At 43.6% G+C, this 21,421-nt stretch overlaps 1 protein-coding gene and 1 pseudogene across 2 annotated transcripts in view; both read right to left on the bottom strand.

The window, feature by feature from the left end:
- The window catches only part of Ap4e1 (adaptor related protein complex 4 subunit epsilon 1), a 67,017-nt gene extending 57,684 nt beyond the window's left edge, over positions 1–9,333 (bottom strand). The window contains exons 1-3 of one of the 2 annotated variants that reach the window (XM_051144562.1): positions 9,142–9,333; positions 5,155–5,226; positions 1,044–1,167 (exon numbers count right to left, since the gene is read on the bottom strand). In XM_051144562.1, coding sequence (XP_051000519.1) covers positions 1,044–1,167; positions 5,155–5,226; positions 9,142–9,288 — 343 coding nt within the window. In that variant the 5' untranslated portion in view covers positions 9,289–9,333. Of the gene's footprint in view, positions 1–1,043; positions 1,168–5,154; positions 5,227–9,141 lie in introns of those variants that run through there. The other variant, XM_051144563.1, reaches the window with a different exon arrangement.
- Positions 9,334–19,824: 10,491 nt separating this feature from the next.
- Positions 19,825–20,117, bottom strand: LOC127188151 (60S ribosomal protein L37-like; annotated as a pseudogene).
- Positions 20,118–21,421: the final 1,304 nt, after the last annotated feature.

Below are 21,421 nucleotides of genomic sequence, written 5' to 3'. Positions count from 1 at the left end.
GAAACATTAATATATAGTAAGAAAAGACACATGTCACCATTAAGGTACCAGACGGAGGGCGTCACAGAGTGATCTCAGAAGAGTCAAATTTAATTTGGAATAAGGACAGGGAGATGCCACAGAACATTCTACTCTGGGAGATAGGAGAGGATCTGGGGTAGAGTGGGGGCAGTATGTGAGTGCTGTTTACCTATCATCTTTTCCCCCTCCTCCATCACCTGGGGCAATCAATACAATCCATAAAGCCTGCTTGTCCCTAGAGCTCAACATTATCAGGCCCATCAATGAGGCGCAGCTCCACCCTACTCGGCCCCAGTGACTGGAAACAATTCAAGGCCTTGAAAGAATGTTTCCAAATACCCTAAAGGACTATTGCAGGGGGAAAAAAAAATCTTAATACCTCTAATCTCTATAGCTAGCAGTGTGAAAGTGAGAACAGCATATTTTAAATTATTCTAGTTTGTTTCCATTCTTATTTTACAAATAATTACTTCTTAGCCAAGCAAGCCCGTAATCCACCATTTGAGAGGCAAAGTAGCAATTTTGAAGCCAGTCTGGGTTACACAGTAAGACTTTGTTTTAAAAAGCGTATTAACTGATTAATTAAGTCTTCTTTCATAATTAAACTAATGGGATTAAATAGGTTTCTTAAAACAAGAGTTACTAAGGTACACTATGCACACAAGGACTTAACCTCTGCGTACAGTTCAATAGATTCTACACGTGTATGTAGCATCTCATTATCACACAATCAAGCAATTTTTAATCTCTGGAACTCCAAAATGATTCATATGCAGAAGAAGGCTGGTTTTATGTATAGGCTTTGTATTTCTAAAGTGTTAGCTTTGGGGATGTGGGCTGGTCTGTAGCTCAGTGGTAGAGAACCTGCCTCAGCATGTAGGTCTACATTTAGTCCCAAGACTATGAAAGAGAAAATATATAAGAAAATGCTCTAGGAACTTACTATATACCAGCCATCGTTTTATATAGTGCTTAAAACCTTAAAAACAACAATAAGTATGAAGTCTTAAAGAAATACATACCCACTCTTTTTTCTAAGAGGTTTCCTTGCTGGGCCAACTTGATCGCATGTATATAACCAAAAGAAGCATCATATCCAAGCATTTCACAATAGATAAGTCTCACCATACACTCCTTCATCATTTTCTGAAAAGCGAAAAACCGATCACTACTTAAACAAATGGAATGTTTTCCTTTTTCTGTGTGTCACATTCATTTAGCAAGTGAGCCGCTTATCCTAGCTATGAAGAACTAAGGTAAATATTACAAAGCAACTGCCTAATATCAGAATATAGAATAAAAGTTGCTTCTAACAATTACTAACACTATTAATGTCAAAAAATTAGTTCAAATATTTCATTGATAATGACACTATAAACTATCTGAAGCTACTTCTAATTCTAAGTTTGATTAGAGGGGGTTCTCAGACAAAATTTCGTGAGTGGTGATCATATTTGGCATTTAAAATCAGTTTGAATATATTTCGCCAAGTGAAAACTAGAAAAATTGCCACAAGTTGGTAATATATTCTGTAATGAAAATATACAAGCCTGGCACAATGGCGCACCCTTTATTCCCAGCACTCGGGAGGCAGAGGCAGAGGACAGTCTGGTCTACAAAGTGAGTCTAGAATGGCCAAGTATATACAGTGAGACCCTGTCTCAAAACTGCACCCCCCACACACACACAAAAAAAAAAAAAAGAGAGAAGAAAAAGTATTCAAATTTGAACATCAAACTTCAGGCCAGCTGTATTCCTATCACCTGGCACTCAGGAACTGGGGTTGCAGGCTAATGCAGAGGATTGTGGGAGCCCAGGAGCTGGAGACTAGTCTGAAGAACCCATCTCAAGAAACAGGGTGAGGGGGCCGGAGAGACGGCTCAGTGGTTAAGAGCACTGGCTGCTCTTCCAGAGGACCGGAGTTCAATTCCCAGCAACCCAGCTCACAGCTGTCTGTAATCCAGCTCCAACTGATTTGACATCTTCACACAAAACACCAATGCACATAAAAATAATAAATAAGCCATTAAAAAAAAGAAATGGGGAAAACCAAACTGAACATAAGCTTTCTTCAGCAGTGTTAAGTGTTATATTACAGATATATTAATCATGTTATTTGTTTATTTATTTATTGTTTTTCAAGAGAGAGTTTCACCTTGGCTGTCCTGGACTCACTTTGTAGACCAGGCTAGCTTCAACTCACAGAGATCCACATGCCTTTGCCTCACTGAGTACAGGTGTGTGCCACCATGACCGGCTTTTTCTCTTTTTAAATAACTCATAATATTGTGAATGTTACAACAACAACAACAAAAAAACCCACAAGAAAAAAGTTCAGACTATTTTAATATCTAAAATTAAAATTTGGCAGTGATAGTGCATGTCCAGTTCTGAGTGCAATCCCAGGATCATAAAAAATAAAAAAAATATATAAAATTCAATGTTCTATAAACAACATCTGTAATGCTAACATCAGGACATAGAGGCAGAGGACAATCTGGGATATAGCAAATCTGTCTCAAAAATTTTTTTTTAAAAATAGAGCTGGATGTGGTAGTATATATGTTTAACCCCAGCACGTGGTTGGCATAGGCAAGAGGGCCCCTATGAGCTAGAGGCCAGCTTGGGCTACACAGTCAGACCTTTGGTCTGTCTGTCTGTCTATCTATCTGTCTGTCTGTCTGCCTGCCTACCTGCCTGTTCTCTCTCTCTCTCTCTCTCTCTCTCTCTCTCTCTCTGTGTGTGTGTGTGTGTGTGTGTGTGTGTGTGTGTGTGTGTGTTAAAGTTAAAGGTTATCAGGTTATTACATAACAAGAGGCTTAGGAAACAAACTATTTTAACAAAACGGGGTGTGGCAGTGTATGCCTATAATCTCAGTACTCGGGAGGTCAAAGCACGAGGGTCCAAAGCTCATGAGTCAGAGGCCAGCCTGGGCTACATGAGACCTTGTCAAAAAATGAAACAACAAAAAGACCTGGAGCAAGACATTATTTAGTCATATATGTGTGTGTATTATTTAGCCATATATGTGTGTGACTCTTAGGAAAATGCAGTTTAGTTCAAATCATTTTTGTTTAAATCAGTAAAAGATAATTAATTAATTGATTGATTGATTTTTGGTTTTTTGAGACAAGGTTTCTCTGTGTAGCCTTGGCTGTCCTAGACTAACTTTGTAGACCAGGCAGGCCTTGAACTCACAGTGATCTGCTTGCCTCTGCCTCCCGAGTGCTAGAATTAAAGGCATGAGCCACCACACCCTGCTCAAAAGTTAATTTATTAACATATCAATTAGGACTACTAAGTGATTTGTTAGTATGTGTGTATCTATTTTTAATTAAACCACAGTGAGAATCCATTTGCAAAGGCTTTTATATTAGTTAGGAATAAGGCTGCTAATTCATGCCATTAAACTTTCAACCCTGGCTTCGTATCATGAACTCAGAGTTTTGTCTAAGTACAACTATTACCTAAATTATTATTCCTGTACGTAGAGAAGAAAACATATTCCCAATGTGGGGCTTTGCCTTACAACTTCCCTCCAGTTGTCCCCGCTCTGTACTTGTATGTGGTGTGTCCAGATCTGCCTGAATGGCTGCAATTATAATCTTCCTGCTAAACTCTGAGTGCCCAGTGACCAGTTTTATCCAATACCAGGTTTACGCCTTGTAGTAAGCAAAATTGTATTCAATTATATCCATTACAGAAAGTGAAAACCTAACAAAGTAAGAAGAGGAAAACTGTCTCTATTTAACATTTCTATTAAGCATCACAAAGCATGTGTACATATGTATATATCTATATCTACAGACATGTACACACAGATGTACATATCTATATACACAACACACACACACACACAAAGATACAAGACTAGTGTCTCCAATTTTATTTCCTTGAATATTATGACTACAAAAAGAAACAATTACCTTCTCTTGGACTTTGCATATTCATGTTTATGATAATATATTTATGCAAAATTATCACCTAGATATTTACTAAGCGGTTACACGTTTCCATAATGACTTACACACACACACAAAGACTCGGCAGGCTGAGAGTAATGGTACACACCCTTGATCCCAGCAGAGGCAGAGGCAAGTGGATCCCTGTGATTTCAAAGCCAGTCCGGCACAGCAAGTTCTAGGCCAACCAGGGCTACACAAGACCCTGCGCCAAAACAAGTAAGAATAAACTGGGCGTCGTGGCGCACACCAGCCTGGTCCTGGAAAGCCAGGACTACAAGAGAAACCCTGTCTCCAAAAACAAAAACAAACCAACAAAGAAAATAAGTAAGAATAAATAGATATTATGGTTTTAACACCACCCACTAGAGGCAGGAGAGATGGCTCAGAGGTTAAGAGCACTGTCTGCTCTTCTAGAGGTCCTGAGTTCAATTCCCAGCAACCACATGGTAGCTCATAACCATCTATACAATGAGATTTGGTGCCCTCTTCTGGTGTGCAGGGGCACAGCGGGCAGAACACTGTATTTGTAATAAATAAATCAATCTAAAACAACAACAAAAAACCACCCACTAAATACTTGATGAACAGATGTTGGTTGTAAAAGAAACCTCCTCCATAAAAGTGTACGGCCAGCAAGGTGGCTCTGCAAGTCAAGGTCCTTGCTACCAAACCTGATGGCCTGAGTTCAAGCCCACAGACACTGGCAGCAGTACAATTTGCCTTCTTATTTCCACACACATGCTATGGCATGCACACCTGAGCACAGGCTTACACACTAAAAGTTTTAAGTGGAATAAATGTTAAGTGGCAATACACAGTGTGTCCGTTTAGTGTTGGATTGCTACAATGTGCCCTATGAGGATATAGTTAGTGCCAATAAAACCCTGTAACAATTAAAACCTGGGCCAGCATCTCAAGACCTGCAAAAAGCTCAGCGGCCAGGATGGAGCAGGTGAGTGAATGTTGTTCAAAAAGTCCTAATCTGCTGGGCGTGGTAGCACACGCCTTTAATCCCAGCACTTGGGAGGCAGAGGCAGATGGACTGCTATGAGTTCGAGGCCAGCCTGGTCTACAAAGCAAGTCCAGGACAGCCAGGGCCACACAGAGAGACCCTGTCCTAATCCGTGGAGCGGGCTTCAGATGCAAGTGTGCAGGCTGTGAGACGCACCAGGGTCGTGGCAGGAGCGGAGACAGTTGCCCTCAGACTATTCAGCTCCTGCTGGATTAACTTCTCTTCTTCCTGAAAAACAGAATTACAGTAATTTCAATTAAAATGAAATGCCATTTTTTGGGGGGGGGGCGGGGGCTGAGGGAGGTGAGACAGGGTTTCTCTGTGTAGCTCTGGCTGTCCTAGATTCATTTTGTAGACTAGGCTGGCCTCAAACTCACAGAGATCCACCTGCCTCTGCCTCCCAAGTGCTGAGATTAAAGGTGTACCCACCACCACACCCAGCAAAAAACTTTTTAAAAAAGTTACATTCCCTGACCCATAGAACCCTTCTTGGAAAGAAAAAATATTTCCAAGTTAACCTATTACTCCTCTTCATTTCACTCAGTTGCTAGTAAAGAGTGGCAGAAAAAGCAATTTTTTAAAACTTCAAACTGGGGTGGGTGAGATGGCCCAGTGGAAAGAGGGGTGTGCTGCGAAGCCGGATGACCTGAGCTGAATGAACCCCTGGAACCCACATGATGAAGACAAAAACAACAACAAAAAACTGAGTCTGGCACATAAAGGCCACACACACAATACCACCACACACAAAATAAATACATACATGTAAGTTTTAAAAATTCAAAATAGGGCTTAGCCATTAAAGACTAGGCCCCCAACCAAAAATATAAAAATTCAAAATAGCAGCCAGGCGTAGTGGTGCATGCCTTTAATCCCAGCACTCGGGAGGCAGAGGCAGGTGGATCTCTGTGAGTTTGAGGCCAGCCTGGTCTACAAAGCAAGTCCAAGACAGCCAGAAATACAGAGACAAACCGTGTCTTGAAAAAAACCTAAAAACTAAAAATAAATAAAAATAAACAAAATTCGGGCTGGAGAGATGGCTTAGAGGTTAAGAGCACTGGCTCTTCTTCCAGAGGTCCTGAGTTTAATTCCCAGCAAACACATGGTGGCTCACAACCATCTATAATGTGATCTGATGCCCTCTTCTGGCATGCAGGTGCACATGCAGGCAGAACACTGTATAATAAATAAATCAATCTCTTTTGAAAAATAAACAAAAATAAAAATAGTGGGGCATGGTGATATGCACATTTAATCTCAGCACTCTGAAGGCAAACACAGGTGAGCTCAAGGCCAGCAATCTATACAGGAGGCTCCAGCCATCAGGGCTACATAGCAAGACCTTGTCTAAAAAAAAGAAAAGCAAACCAAAATCCAAAATGGAGAGATAGTAAAAAGAAATTGTGTATCTGGGATGAGTGTTACATCTTCCCTAAGAAGCAAAACATTCTCATGGAATAAAATAAAACGCCTTCATGGAACACAGAAATAAGACAGAAACGCCTTCGTGGAACACAGACATGAGACAGAAACGCCTTCGTGGAGCACAGACATGAGACAGAAACGCCTTCGTGGAGCACAGACATGAGACAGAAACGCCTGCGTGGAGCACAGACATGAGACAGAAACGCCTTCGTGGAGCACAGACATGAGACAGAAACGGTCCTTTTTACCTCTATTCTGCCTCCTCATTGTTTGTTCATTTCCACCTCTTCTCATATTTTCGCCCAACATGGTCAAATCCAATGCTTGCCTTGTATTTGACCTCATTGAACACTTACACCTTGGCCCAACTATTGGCTAATACAATGCGATCTTTAAGTCACACATCAGTTACTGATGTTAAGTGCAGCGAGGGCTGCAGATAAGGCTACAGACTGCCCATGCAAAGGATCAGTTTGGTTCCCAGCACCCACCCCAGTGGCTCACAACTGCCTAAAACTGCAGCTCCGGGGGCTCGGACATGCTCTTCTGGGCTCTGAAGGCATCTGTACTCATGAACATATACCCGTGGACACACACATAATTTAAAACCAAATAAATCTAACAACAAAACAAAACGTAATCCACCACATCTGGCTGTTTCAAACTACAGTTTGAAACTGCAACCTAAGCAAAAACAAAAACAAAAACCAACAACAACAACAAAACAAAAACAAAAAACCAAACATGCTTAAAATTTCCTTCAGGAGCAGGGGCAGATGGCCTAACGATAAAAAGCACTTGCAGCCGGGCTTGGTGGCGCATGCTTTAATCCCAGCACTCGGGAGGCAGAGGCAGACGGATCGCTGTGAGTTCAAGGACAGCCTGGTCTACAAAGTGAGTCCAGGATGGCCAAGGCTACACAGAGAAACCCTGTCTCGAAAAACCAAAAAAAAAAAAAAAAAAGCACTTGCTCCCTACGCCTAAGGCACAGAATCCATCATTTAAAAGAAAACCCAGATGTGGGAACACACCTGAAGTGAGCAACAGACAAGACGGAAGCTCCCTCTGCGAGTTTCCTGTCCTCCTATACCCTGGACCCTCCTGGACCAGGGCTACAGGTGGGAGTAGCTTTGGGAGCTGGAGAAATACTTGAAGATGAGGCTGCATTCCGACCTCAAGGATGGTAAGGCCCTGGCTACCAGACTCAACTTGAAGGAGGAACAAGTTGCGACTTGGTTCATCCAGCGTTCCTTGGAGCAGGAGCTGTGTCCCCCATTTGCCCGGCTGCAGCAGTCCACCGGGGATAACACCTCTTCCTGTGCTACCCACCAAGGCCACTGCTGCCAGACACCGAGCGGGAGGTGCAGGCTCCTTCCTATCAACTCCTCGGAGCCCTCCACCAGCTGTGAGCACAACTGCTGGCTCTCATTGGCCCGTGGGGCCACTCCAACATGTAGCAAGGCCGCCCCCCACTTTCTGACTCCTGGCAGCACCAAACTCACTAAAATGCTGGATGCTTTCTAAAGACTTGGGGGCGGGGTCAATGCTTCAACACTTGGGTGCCAAGACAGAAACCATTGAACAGAAATGGCGTTGCAGATGTCAGGACACGTGTGATCTTATCTCCAACAAGGTGTAAGGTGAGGACTAACACCCACAGTTGTCCTCTGAACCCGGTACATGTGCCATGGTACATGCACCCTAACATACCAACACACACACACACACACACACACACTGTACATACACGTACACATAAAATATTTACTTGGCCTCTCACACAAAATTAGCAAAAGAAAACCATGAAGATATGTTAAGCTCACAAATAATGACTGCGGGGTGTGCAGTGCAGCAAAGCCCTGTCCAACACAGCCTCACTACACACCAGACCACAGTCAAAACACAAGCACCTTGCTTCTCTCTCTTCTCTCTGCTGGCATTTACTGTAGCGCAGTTACTTACGCTTATGTTAAACCCAAAGTGGACGATCAGTTCTTTGACAGAAAGAAAAGTGTTTCCCCCCCCCTTCCTTATTTAATGCATGGTTGCGCTTGATAAATATTTGCTTAAGAAATTTAGGACACAACATTAGACTTTTAAGACATACACTCCTCGAGGCTTTGAATCAGTACCACACACAATCCGTGGGAACTTAATGACTTCTGTTGTTAACTACTAGTTTTCAAAGCCGGTCTTGGCCCAACTCGTTGGTCTAGCCCAAGAACCTCAAGCTCCGCAAAAACAAAAGCACTGTGAGGGGCGAGAGAGACGGCTGTTCTGTTGGAGTACGTGATGCCTCCAAATAGAAGGAACTAAGTTAAAACTCAAAAGGGAAGAGAAACTTCGTAGGAGGCTATAGCTCAGAACTTCAATCGCACTGGCTCTTTGCACTCGATTGACAGCTCACCTAATTCTCAAAGCACCCCATGAAAAACACACACACACACACACACACACACACACACACACACACACACACACACACACACACACACACACACACACACACACACACACACACCAGTTTAACGCGGAGAAAGCACACGGAGGGTTTTCGGGCCTCTAGATCGGAAAGCCGGTCGGTCTCCTTGAGGTCAGTGCAGGCAGCAAACCCAAGCGTGGGGCGGATGCCGGGGCCGAGTCCATCCAGCTGACCGACCGCGACACCTCCGGCCCGGCCGCCCCACCCCATCCCGCCCTGCCAACCCCTCCACATACGTGCTTGGACGATAGCGCAGTGACGCCGCGGATGAGGCCGCCCAGCCTGGAGAAGAAGGGTGCTCTGGAGGCCGCAGGCCCTCCAAGCTGGTTCTGTAGGAAGAGCCCCGGCAGTGCGGTCAGCGTCCTCTCCACCATGTCGCTCATCTCTGCCTCCCGTCACGGATACTTCGCGCTGAACCTCCCGGGTCTCCGTAGTCACTTCCGGCGTTTTGAATAAGAAATCTTTATTCGCTTCCCGGAGGTGCGATAGGATGAAGTTCCAAGAGAGACCGCCGGGGGGCGCACGAGTCTGCCAGTAAGAGCGGAGTTCTCAAGCGATGTGAAGATCACTGGGTTAGTGGTGAAATGTATTCTTGTATTTTCTAGAATCTTCTAGGTAGTAGATTGGTGAGCTCATGCCATTCTTCAGCCTCCAAGCCCTGGGATTAGAGGCATGACCCACCATCTTTTTTATTGTGTTAACACCTATACAAGCTCTTATATCTAAATTTTCATCTGTGATAAGTGAAAAAAAAAAACAAACCTATTTATTTGTTTTTGGTTTTTTTTTTCAAGACAGGGTTTCTCTGTGTTGCACTGGCTGTCCTGGACTCTCTTTGTAGACCAGCCTGGCCTCGAACTCACAAACATCCACTTGCCTCTGCCTCTGAAGTGCTGGGTGGGATTAAAGGCATGAGACACCATGCCCGGCTATGAAAATGTTTTAAATTTTGAAGTTGTTCTTGTATCTATCTATTTATACTTCAACAAAAGAAAAAGTTTGCCTGACAGAGTAATTCTGCAAAGATAAATTTTAATTTATTGGAAAATTTCTCAATATTAAAGTTGTATTTAAAAACAGATTTTCTTTAGAATTTAATAATCTATGCCAAAGTAAAATATTTCTTACATTAAAAGAAAAGCTCTAAGCTTTTTCTTTTTCATTAGCTTAAATTAGGAAATTTACTTTCCAACCATGTATAGTGTTATTTACCTGTAATCCCAGCACTTGAGGGTAGAAGGAGGAACAAGAAAATTCAAGGTCATCATCTGCTGCGAATCAAGTTCAAGGGGCACGTGAAACCTTGTCCTAACTTTCTCCATCCCAATTATTTTTTCTCGCATCTAAAAAATGCGGGGAAAGCTGATAGGAGGTTAGCATCGATATCAGATACTTTTCTGAATTGGGGAAAAGGAACGTGGCAACCCTGCCAAAAAGTAAAGTGAAGCTTTCTTTATCCTGGCCTAGGTGGTGTTGATCATTTGCCCTAGTGTATCTTATTCAATAGAACAGTTTCAAATTGTAGCACGGTGCCAGTAAAGCAAGGTCATCTTTTGGACAAATGTTTAAAGGAAGAAAAATTACACATTCAAAACAGAAACATGATAAGCTTTATAAAAAGCAAAGCTCTGTTGCTACTACTTCTCAAAGCAACACTGAAACTTCTTACCAAGTTTTAATTATTGTACTGAATTGGCTAGAAAATGATGCAATAGCTGAAAGACTCAAAAAAGGGAAATCTGCAGGACGCCACCATGGAACAGCTTTATGCAGTGGCGCACGCCTATAATCCCAGCACTCGGGAGGCAGAGGCAGGCAAATCTCTGAGTTCGAGGCCAGCCTGGTCTACAAAGTGAGTTCTGGCTAGCTAGGACTACAAGAGGAACCTTGTCTCAAAATTAAAATAAAATAAAATAAAATAAAATAAAACAAAGAAGAATCAGAAGAAAAAGGAAAAAGAGCAAGTCCCAAGAAGAGGCCCCTCCACCCCAGGAGGAGACAACTTTTACGTTGCTTTTCCACCGTGAGTAATTCACATTTCACACAGACCTTTGCCTGTGCTTTCTTTCCTCTGCTTTGACCCCTAGCTAGCCAGATTATATCCACAGTGTTTTCCCATGCCCTCTGTCTAACCAGAATTAGCCTGGCATTAGCTTGAAGAGTTCTGTGTTTACTGGATAAATCCTTCTACAGCAAATTCTTTGTGGTAAAGTCTCTATATAAGTTCTCCATGACTTAGCTTGTGTTGTCTGTCCTAGTTTAAGCCATGTCCTATGAAACAAAATTCTGTTCCACACTGTGTATTTAGACAGTCCAGCGGAACCACTTGTAAGGAAAGTTTTTGTTGCTGTTGTTGTTGTTGTTCCCCCCCCCCCCCCGAGATAGGCTTTCTCTGTGTAGCCCTGGCTGTCCTGAACTCGCTTTGTAGACTAGGCTGGCCTTGAACTCACAAAGATCTGCCTGCCTCTGCTTCCCGAGTGCTGTGATTAAAGGCGCGAGCAACCACACCCAGCATTGAGTTTTGTTCTATTTTTTAATCCACAGTTGTTTTTGCTTTTCCCCAGGTAGCCTAAGAAATAAGTAGAGTAGAAAACCTGAGCATTCTATGTCCTTTGAGCATTTTTCTATGGGCACCCGTTGTACAAGTTCCCGTTCCCTGAATATCCTTGTAAGGACTTTTCCTAACAGCCTACAAGATCCAGCAAAGTGAAAAGAAATAAGCTCCAGTTAGAATAAGCAAAAGTCTTTCCAGAAGAAATGGGGTAGGAATGCAGTATTCAAACACTCCTAGTGCGCGTGGGTTTAGAAAGTGACCAGGGCATTAGAAGTTAATCAAGTCAAACGGAGTGAAAGTAACATTCCAAGAGAGGTGACCTGCTGCAACCTGAGCCTGTGCTGACTAATGAGAATCCGGTCTTTTAAAAACTGCAGGGCCCAGGCCGTGAGATGGCTCAGTGGGTTAAAGGCTCTCACGATGGATGGAGAGAGAACTGACTCCCACAGTGGTCCTCAGACTTCCACATGGGTACCAAGGCACTACACGCACATGCACACACACACACACACACACACACACACACACACACACACACACACTTAAAAATCAGTAATTCACAAATTATTCCATCAGGAAACACAATCACTACACGGCCCGGATTAAAAGTTGTGTTCCTTGGTAAAGGGGGGAAGCACCTTTTCCAGAAAAGAGTGCAGCACGGAGGCCTCTGCAAGGCTCTGAGTGGCAGGAAGCTTCAAACAGGGACTCAGAAAACTTGTGTTGAAGTCTTAGCTCTTACAAAATGAATTCAATTTTGCAATAAATTTTAAGATTTAAATAAAACTGTAGAGTGAAAAAAAATGGTGAGCCGTTTCTTATTCAGCCACTGTAATGAACACCCTGACAAAAGCGTTACGGAGAGTGATTTTGGCTCGCAGTTCCAGAGGCGTGTAGTCTGTGGTGGGAACTCGGGTTTCTATTGCTGTTATAGAGACCATGATCAAAAGCCGGTGGCACACATCTTTAATCCCAGCACCTGAGAGGCAGAGGCAGATGATCTCTGTGAGTTCAAGGTCAGCCTCATTTTCAGAGTGAGTTTCAGGACATCCAGGGCTACATAGTAAGATACTCTTTCTCAAGAAAGAAAAAAAGAAAAGAAAAGAAAAAGGAAAGAAAGAAAGAAAAAAAAATGAATCTTTGGAACTAAGAAATATGACAACTGAGGTGATCCAGACCCCAAAAGACAAATGCCATATGCTCATCTTGTAGATACTGCCTACCTCCAGATCTTCCAGATTTGTGTTCATAACGTGTGTTTGAAGAAGCCAGGAAAGTAAAAAGGGGCCACAGGGAGATAGGAAGCAGGCAGGGGATATGAACGGGGTGGGGGCTGGGGAGGGGCTGGGGTGGGGGTGGGGAACGGATGGGGAGGGGATGGGAAGGAGTTCTAGAGAGGGGCCAGTAGAAGACAGGTGCTACAAAGGGGGTATTGGAAACTAGGGGGGACTTTAACTGGGGAGGGAGGAGAAAGATGACGTAGGGAAGGAGAAAAGAAAGACAAAATAACACCAAAGCTATCTGAAAAACCCACAGGGAAACGTTACCTTAAAAGCTTACTCAGAAACATATACATGCACGTGTGTGATGTGTATTATTTTTTAGAAATATATTCAAGTTGATAATCAGTTAAGTGGTAAGCTATAACTTGAACCTATTTATTACGTGTTATATAGAACCACAATTGAGGATTAATATCCTCAGTTATAAGGCATATAGGTAAATATATATTAAAATGTTTTAGCAATACATTACCAAATTTGATAAACTCACAACAAAAACACTTCATCATTGAATATAAGCCATACTATTACAAGTTTTAGGTGCTGGGCCAGGTGTGATGGCGCATGCCTTTAATTCCGGCACTCGGAAGACTGAGGCAGGCAGATCAATGTGAGTTTGAGGCCAGCCTGGTCTACAAAGTGAGCTCAGGACAGCCAAGGCTACACAGAGAACCCCTGTCTCGAAAAACAAAACAAAGTTTAAGGTGCTGGGCAGTGGTGGCTCATGCCTTTAATCCCAGCACCCAAGAAGCAGAGGCAGGTGGATCTCTGTGTCCAAGGCCAGCCTGGTCTACAGAGCGAGTTCCAGGACAGCCAGGGTTACAAACAGAAACCCTGTCTTGAAAAACCAAACGCAAACAAAACAAAACCTTAAGGTAACACTTTTAATAGCTGAGGTGTCAGGTAAGCGTTTCTTGTTAAGTACGCAATTTTACATTGAAAGCATTAATAAAGGCTCACTAAAGTTTGATTCAGCCTTATGAAGACGTGCTGTGCAAGCAACAATAAATTTCACCACGTTTATTTATTTAAAAAGAGTTGCTGTACTTGAGGTACAGTACCAGGCGTGGGACACCTCCTCTGGTGTTACTGTCAGAAGAATACAAGAATCCTCCAAAGAGCATGGGCTATTGTCATTGCGTTCAGTTGCCTTCCAGAATTCTCCATAGCCTTCCAGAAGGCTACATAGAGAAACCCTATCTCCACCCCTGCCCCCCCAAAAAGACCTGTATCCTAAATTCTTCTTTGTACCCACAAATAAGGGTATCTCTCAACCCTCATCAAAGAGGCTTTTCCCCCCTCTAAGAGATGGAGACTATTACAGAGATCCACAACTGGTCAGGATGCAGAGATTACAGGTCTGTGGGGTGCCCAGTCCCAATGGATGCATATCCAAAACACCCCCTATCCCTAAGGCTCAAGAAAAAAAATCATAGGAAAAGTAGAAAGGTTGTAAGAGTCAGTGGCCCAGGGTGCTTGTCCCCTAGGCACGACAGGGAAGATGCACTCATTAAATCTCAGCAATATGATCACATGAACAACCCACATGAAGACAACAGTAGTTGACACGCCATGCGGACGGAGGGCATTCCACCTGGTCCCATCCCTAGATAAAGAGCTATGAAGATTAATGGCATCTGAAAGAAAATCACTTTCTTCCAGGGACAAGCTCCCGCCTAAGACGTGCAATCCCAAGTGGTCAGCCCTGGATACTTGAGCATATAAGCAATGCTAAATGGACTCATATATACATGGATACATACATGTGCATACATATGTCTGTATATGTAAAAATAGTAAAGGAGGGGCTATGGATTGGGAGGGGTAGGCACTGGAGCAATTTGAGGGATGAAGAAAGGCATAAAGTGTTAGAGACTCAATACTCACGTACAAAGTTCTCAAAAGGTTACGAAAAGAATTTAATGAAGAAGAAGAAAAAAAGAGAGAGATAGTCTCTTTTGGAGACTGAGCACAAGAAAGTTTTTCAAATCTAACTGTTGACCTGGCTCAGTGATGGACAAGAAGACACTGTTACAAAGGATGTTGTTAAGTTGGTCTCCTTAGGGGCTTAGGAACAAAGAGACAATCTTACAAGTCGGGCTCTTAAGGTAGTCTCTCTGGGGGAAAGGACACTAGGAGACGATCTTACAAAGTGGCCTGTTAAGGTGGTCGGTGTGGGAGGAGTGCACAGGAGACAATATTACAGAGAGGGCTGTCGGGTGGTCTCCTTGGTGGGGTGCACAAGGAGACAGTCTTACAGATGGCTGTGTTGAGGTGGACAGCGCCAACCTGACTCCTTTCAAGGCAGGTCCAAAATGACAGGTAAGGGGACAGCATCCTCAAGAGCTGGAGGGTAGCTGCAGTTCCCTATGCTGTCACTAGATGACCTTGTATGTCCAGAGGAGAAAGAAGAGGAAATCAGCTGGGTCCCAGTGACAGGATCATTCCGTAAGAGGAAGTAAAAGGAATTAGACTTTTCCTAAGTGCCATAGCCAATAACAAAACAGCAGGGAGGCCTGTGTGTTCCAAAATACGTGGGGCCTGCCTTCCAAGACTCAGAAAGCTGTCCACTGTTTCTGGATAAATTACACTAATGACCGTTATAGTCTGTCTTGTATTTTGTGGCTTCTTTCTTTATTTTATTTCGGTGTTTTGTTGTGTTCTTGTTTTGTTTGAATCTGGGTCTCACTCTGTAGACCTGGCTTTCCTAGAACTCACTATGTAGACCAGGCTGGCCTCAAACCCATGGCTGTCTCTTCCTGCCTCTGCCTCCTCCTAGGTGCTGAGACTACAGTCAGGCATCCTAATCCCTGGCCATGACTTGTTGGTCCTATTTTTTTGGTTTTTCGAGACAGGGTTTCTCTGTGTAGCCTTGACTGTTCTGGACTCACTTTGTAGCCCAGGCTGGCCTCAAACTCACAGCAATCCACCTGCCTCTGCCTCCCAAATGCTGAGATTACAGGTGTGCGCCACGGCACCTGGCTGTCTTTGTTGTTCTTGTTCTCTCCTGTTTCCTTCTTTCTCTCAGACTGAAATTCATAGGAGAGGCCCAAAACAATTTTTTGATAAGACCATGCTTGAAGTACATTTGGAAGCTCTCCGGCTTTATTTTGTTTTATTACTTTTTAAAAGATTTGTTTATTTTATGTATGTGAGTGCTCTATCTACATGTACACCTGCAGGCCAGAAGAGGGCATCGAATCACATTATAGATGCACGTGAGCTACCATGTGGTTGCTGGGAATTGAACTCAGCACCTCTGGAAGAGTACACAGTGCTCTTAATTGCTGTGCCATCTCTCCACCCCGTAGCCTTGACTGTCCTAGACTCACTTTGTAGAGTAGGCTGGCCTTGAATTTACAGCGATCCGCCAGTCTCTGCCACCCAAGTGCTGGACTAAAGGCATGCGCCACCATGCCCTGCTTAGATAGAATTTCTTATACTCTCACAAATACGTCCATAACTTTGGAAGCTTCTAGATTGGATCAGATCAAGAGACACACAGATACAAATCCTCTTGGTAACCAATGCTGACTCTCTAGCATTGGTACATTGGTGGCATATATGTCTCTGAGTAGTTTTTATTAAGTGTATTAGAATTTTAAAATGACCTTTAAAATGCTACTGATTAAACAATGCCACCTCAGCATTAACCTCACTCCGTATCTTCTCTTCCTTTGCATGTCCATGGGTTTTGGTAGAGTTTCTTAGGCCTGATTCTGAATCCATAACTTTATTGGTCTGCTATACAGATAGTCTCAATGTACACGAAAATCAAACAGAATGAATGGCTTGTGAGGAATTACCAAAAGTTTGGGATTGACTTTCTGAGGAAAGTGTGTGGACATAGTCTTTCTTCTTGCTTGTCTTTTATCTTTGTATATATGTTCTGGGCACACGCGTGCCATGTTGTGTGTGAACACAAGCATTTGCATGCCAAAGCATATGAGGCGGTCACTCCTTACTTTCTACTATGAGAGTTACTGAATCTCTTCTTGTTTGGTTTTGTCTTGCTTTCTTCCTTTTTATGCGGCCTACCTGACCCACCAGCTTCCAAGGATTCTCCTTAAACACACACACACACACACACACACACACACACACACACACACACACACTACCCCCGTGTCTGGTTCACATGGGTTCTGGGGATTGAACTCTGGTCCTCACACTTGAGTGGCAAACACCTTACCCACTGAGCCATGTTCCTTCCAGGGCACCGGCCAGCACTCCTAACATGATTTATCACACCACTGGAATTCACTCCATAGTTTACTTACAAGTTTTGTTGCTCCTCTTACGACTTTTAACACATTAGCAACAAGTAATGAGAGAATGCATTTTTATAGCAACCCAGGGATTCTGGAAGCTCTCCAGACATAAATTAGCAGGAACTCTTGAAAGTGGCTGGAGTGGCAAAACGCAGCCAGTGTGATGTGGCTTTTTTATTAACTTAGCTATAAAGTTGGGCTATTAACCGGCTACTTAATTGGCTCCCCCCGCAATGGAACCATAAAAGCATTCGGTCCCACAGGCTAAAGAACATGCTGTCCCTGATGAAAACTGTTTAAGACACCTTTAAAAGTCTGCTTGTAACTGAGCAATGACTAAATGTCACCTTATTAAGCCAGACTTCCAGAGTTGGTAGGAATCGTGACCACCTACACAGAACTGAGCCCAGACAGCCGAGTCTGAATCCCACCTCGGCCGCTCCATTGCAGTCTGTACGGCTCTAATTACATAGTTTACACCCGTGAGCTTCTCCATCTCCGCCTCGGTAATGAGGGCAACAGGTACTGCCCTTCTTACCTGTGGAATCTGAATGATTAAGTTAGATCACACACAGAAAAGAGCTTTGAAGACATATTAGTCCCGGCTCCTCAGCCAGGCAGTCACACTTTACAGAGGGTGGGAGGTCCAGAGGAGCTGACTGACTTCCATAAGGACCAGTTGGGGCTGAGTTAGGATGAGGACAGATTGCCAAGGCTGCCTTTCAGAGCACCCATCAGTGTTCCTTTGTGAGTTATATAAACTAAGTATCCACCCCTGTCTCGTTTGCATACGATTTATTACCCAGCCATAAAAAGCCATTAAAGTTTAACTTTACATTTGTTAGAAGCTAGACTTAATTACCACATACATTACTAAGTTTCCAGCTGCTCCTGAAGGAAGATGGGTTTTTGTTTCCGTTTTTATTGTGTATTTCAATGCTTAGCTAAAACTTCTAGTTTTATGGGAGTCACATGAGATGATTTGAGTCCTAAATCCAATTACTAGGAGGAATCTACAAAGCCAGATCAAACCTTGTATAAAAACTAAAACGTTCACTGTACTTTCAGGCTTCTTTAAATAATGTTTCCCCTTCATTCTACGCTTTGGTTTTGCTACTGACAAAGAAAGCACCATTTGTGGCTTCCAAAAACAAAACAAAACAAAACAAAACTCTTTTTTGTTTGTGTGTATTTGAGTGTGCCTGGGTGTCGCTATGTGTAGCAGTTGTATGTAGGTGCCCAAGAAGGCCAGAGGACGGCATCAGATCCCCTGGAGCTGGAGTTACAGGCAGTTGTGACCTGCCTATGTGGGTCCTGGAACCAAAATCTAGTCCTGCGCAAAGACGGCAAGTACATTTAATCACTGGGTCATCTTACCAGGCCCTCAAAACATCTCAGCGCTGAGGAGGGAGAGGCAGGCCGATCTTCATGAGTTCAAGGTCAGCCTGGTCTATATAATGAATTCCAGGACAGATAGAGCCCCATTTGACTCGGTCTCAAATTAATAAATGAATAAAATACCCATTCTAATGCTTCAATACAGTCATTTATCATTAATGTGTCTATGATTATGGCATCCAAAGAATTTTTCTGTTGTAAAGAAATCTATTTTCCCTAAAATTTATGGTGGATTTGTACTTTTTAAAATTTGCTTCTGGGCACTGGAGAGATGGCTTAACAGTTAGGAGACTGGCTGCTCTTCCAGAGGACCTGAGTTCAATTCCCAGGATCTACCATGGCAGCTCACAACTGTAATTCCAGTTCCAGGGCTTCGGACATCCTCACTCAGACATACATGCAAACAAACACCAATGTACATGAACTAAAAATAAATTAATAAAAAAAAGTAAAATTTGCTTCTGACTCTTAAGTTCTAAAGAAATATGATTCAGAATTCCTGGGAGGAAAGAGATGAAGTCTGGCAGCTGCCTCCACTGGGTTATTTTCCAGCTCCTTGGCGCTTTAAGGCCAGTTTCTTTTTCACAGGAAGGAAAATCCACAGAAGCGGCCCGACACTGAGGCCTTATTAAGGAGAGCATTTCAAAGTCTTTGTGAGTTTATGGTATTTTGACTTGTGAAGGGTTAGCTCTTGTCCTAGATAATGAGACGCTTCTCCAAGACATTGCCCTGACCTTTTAAAGGGGATTGTTTCAACTTGGTTTAACAAGCTCCTGCAGGCAGAACAGCCAGGATTAAAGAAGAAAGCAGAGGTAGGACGCTAAAAGAATTATTAGAACATCCTTGTCAGAAAGCTAGTTTCCCAGTCTAGAAAGAGGTAAAACTTCCCATTGTGGTCAGCCTTCATTCTGAGGCAATGACCCAACTTGAGTTACTTACAAAAAACCTGAGCCGCACAGCCGTCCTGGACCAGGAAGAGCACACAGAGAACCCCGTGTGCAGATAGCTGCCGCGGTGAAGCAGTGGGTAGTCTCCGTAATAGAGCAGGAAGCGTGAGCTCCTAGCTCACCACCATCTACTTTGCCAGTCTGGAGGTGCAGGCGATGTCTCCTCTCTCTCTAAGGATCAGAGGGACGAGGTCGCCCCATTGTTTGTGCCTCAGGGTGTGCATTCTTGCTGGTGAAGGTGGTATTCAGAAATCCAGGCTGAGCCCCAAAGAGAAGGCAGATGCTCGGATCTCAGCCCCAGGAGAGGAAGGCAGCCCTGCCCCACGCTGGGCCGCTTGCCCTACACACACCTGTTTCTGCAAGAATGCACAAGCTTCACGCTCTTATTCTTTCTATCTGTCTATCTTCCTTCTTTCCTTCCTTCCTTTGGAAACCAGAGCATTTATGTCATGACTGATTGAAATCCTCAAGATGAAGGGGACGCTGCAGCAGCTGCCCTCTTGGGCTTGGGTGGTGTTCCTTCACTGAATCCATGTCTGAATCTGCGGAAGACAATTTTTAGGTGCCTCATCCGCCCAGTCCCGGTTGTGTTTCGTCTCTTAGCCTTGGCGCTCCAGTTATACCTTCTCTTGCGCTTGGCAGGGCAGCCACATTTGCCACAGAGTGACTTCTGAAGGTGGTGGCCCTAGAGCCACAGCCGCGGCGCAACGAGTGCGTCTTATTTTGAAGCTTTCAAAAGGATGATGTTCCTTTCGTCATCTTTTTGCTTGTTTGTTTGTTTTGTTTGTTTTTTGTTTTTGAGACAAGGTTTCCCTGTGTAACCTTGGCTGTCCTGGACTCTCTTTGTGGACCAGCAATCTGCCTGCCTCTGCCTCCTGAGTGCTGGGATTAAAGGCGTGTGCCACCATGCCCGGCTTGAGACCGGAAGAGGCTCTTCATAAATTTCAATGCAAAGGGGAGGGAAAAAAAAAAAGAAAGAAAAGGTAAACTGTGCTCACAATCAGAACTTATTTATGCTAATAAATTGTTTTAGATTGTGTGTGTGTGTGTGTGTGTGTGTGTGTGTGTGTGTTTCTATATAGCCCTGGCTGTCTTGGGCTAGCTTTGCAGACCAGGCTGGCCTTGAACTCACAGGATCCACCTGCCTCTGCCTCCCCAGCTGCTGGGATTATAGGTGCGCACCACCATGCCCATCTTCTGAATATATTTCAACATCAATAAAAGTCATATTACATTTGTCACCCAGCCTTGATATGAAAAAAGGTGCCCAGTCTTACGGCAACTTGATACGCCATGTTAGGTTGATATCCATGGGAGGCCTGCCCTTTTCTGATGAGAACCGAGGGGTAAAGGGGAAGGGGGGAAGGGGGAAGGGACTGGGAAGAGAGGAGAGAGGGGAAATTGTGGTCGGGATGCAATACATGAGAGAAGAATAAATTTAAAAAATTAAAACGAAAAAACCAACCCCCTCTATGAACTCAGGGATGAAATCATATTTGCATACCTAAACCACACCAACTAGGCTATTTCAACCCCATGGCTTTGAAGACAGAGAGCAAGTATTTTAGTGTAGGAGTGAATATTCAACAGATGCTATCATCTACAGGTCTTGATTAGGTTTATTTTCTCCATCAATTAAAGAATTTAAAGGCAGGGAAGGGGGGGGGGGAGGAATGGGAGGATACAAGGGATGGGATAAACATTGAGATGTAACAAGAATAAATTAATAATAAAAAAAAAGATTTAAAAAAAAAAAGGCAGGGGAAAAAAATCTCAGACACAGTAGGCAGTAAGCTGGGAGGGGGTGGTGTGGAGACAGAGAGAGAGAGAGAGAGAGAGAGAGAGAGAGAGAGAGAGAGAGAGAGAGAGATGGAGGTGGGCTGGGGGTGGGAAGAGGCTCCCTGAAGAGCAGAAAGGAGACTCTTTAGTTTCTGGTTTGTCAGCTAAGAAGGCCCACGGCTTCGGTGAACATACTCAGAACCTGACCAGCACCTACCATTGACCAGGTGTAGCAAACAACTAACATATCTTTTTTTTTTTTTTGGTTTTTCGAGACAGGGTTT

The sequence above is a fragment of the Acomys russatus genome, chromosome 4 (genome assembly GCF_903995435.1).
Source record: "Acomys russatus chromosome 4, mAcoRus1.1, whole genome shotgun sequence".
Classification (NCBI taxonomy): Eukaryota; Metazoa; Chordata; class Mammalia; order Rodentia; family Muridae; genus Acomys; species Acomys russatus.
Note: the sequence above shows the minus strand (reverse complement) of the source record. Positions and strands in the feature narration are given on the sequence as shown.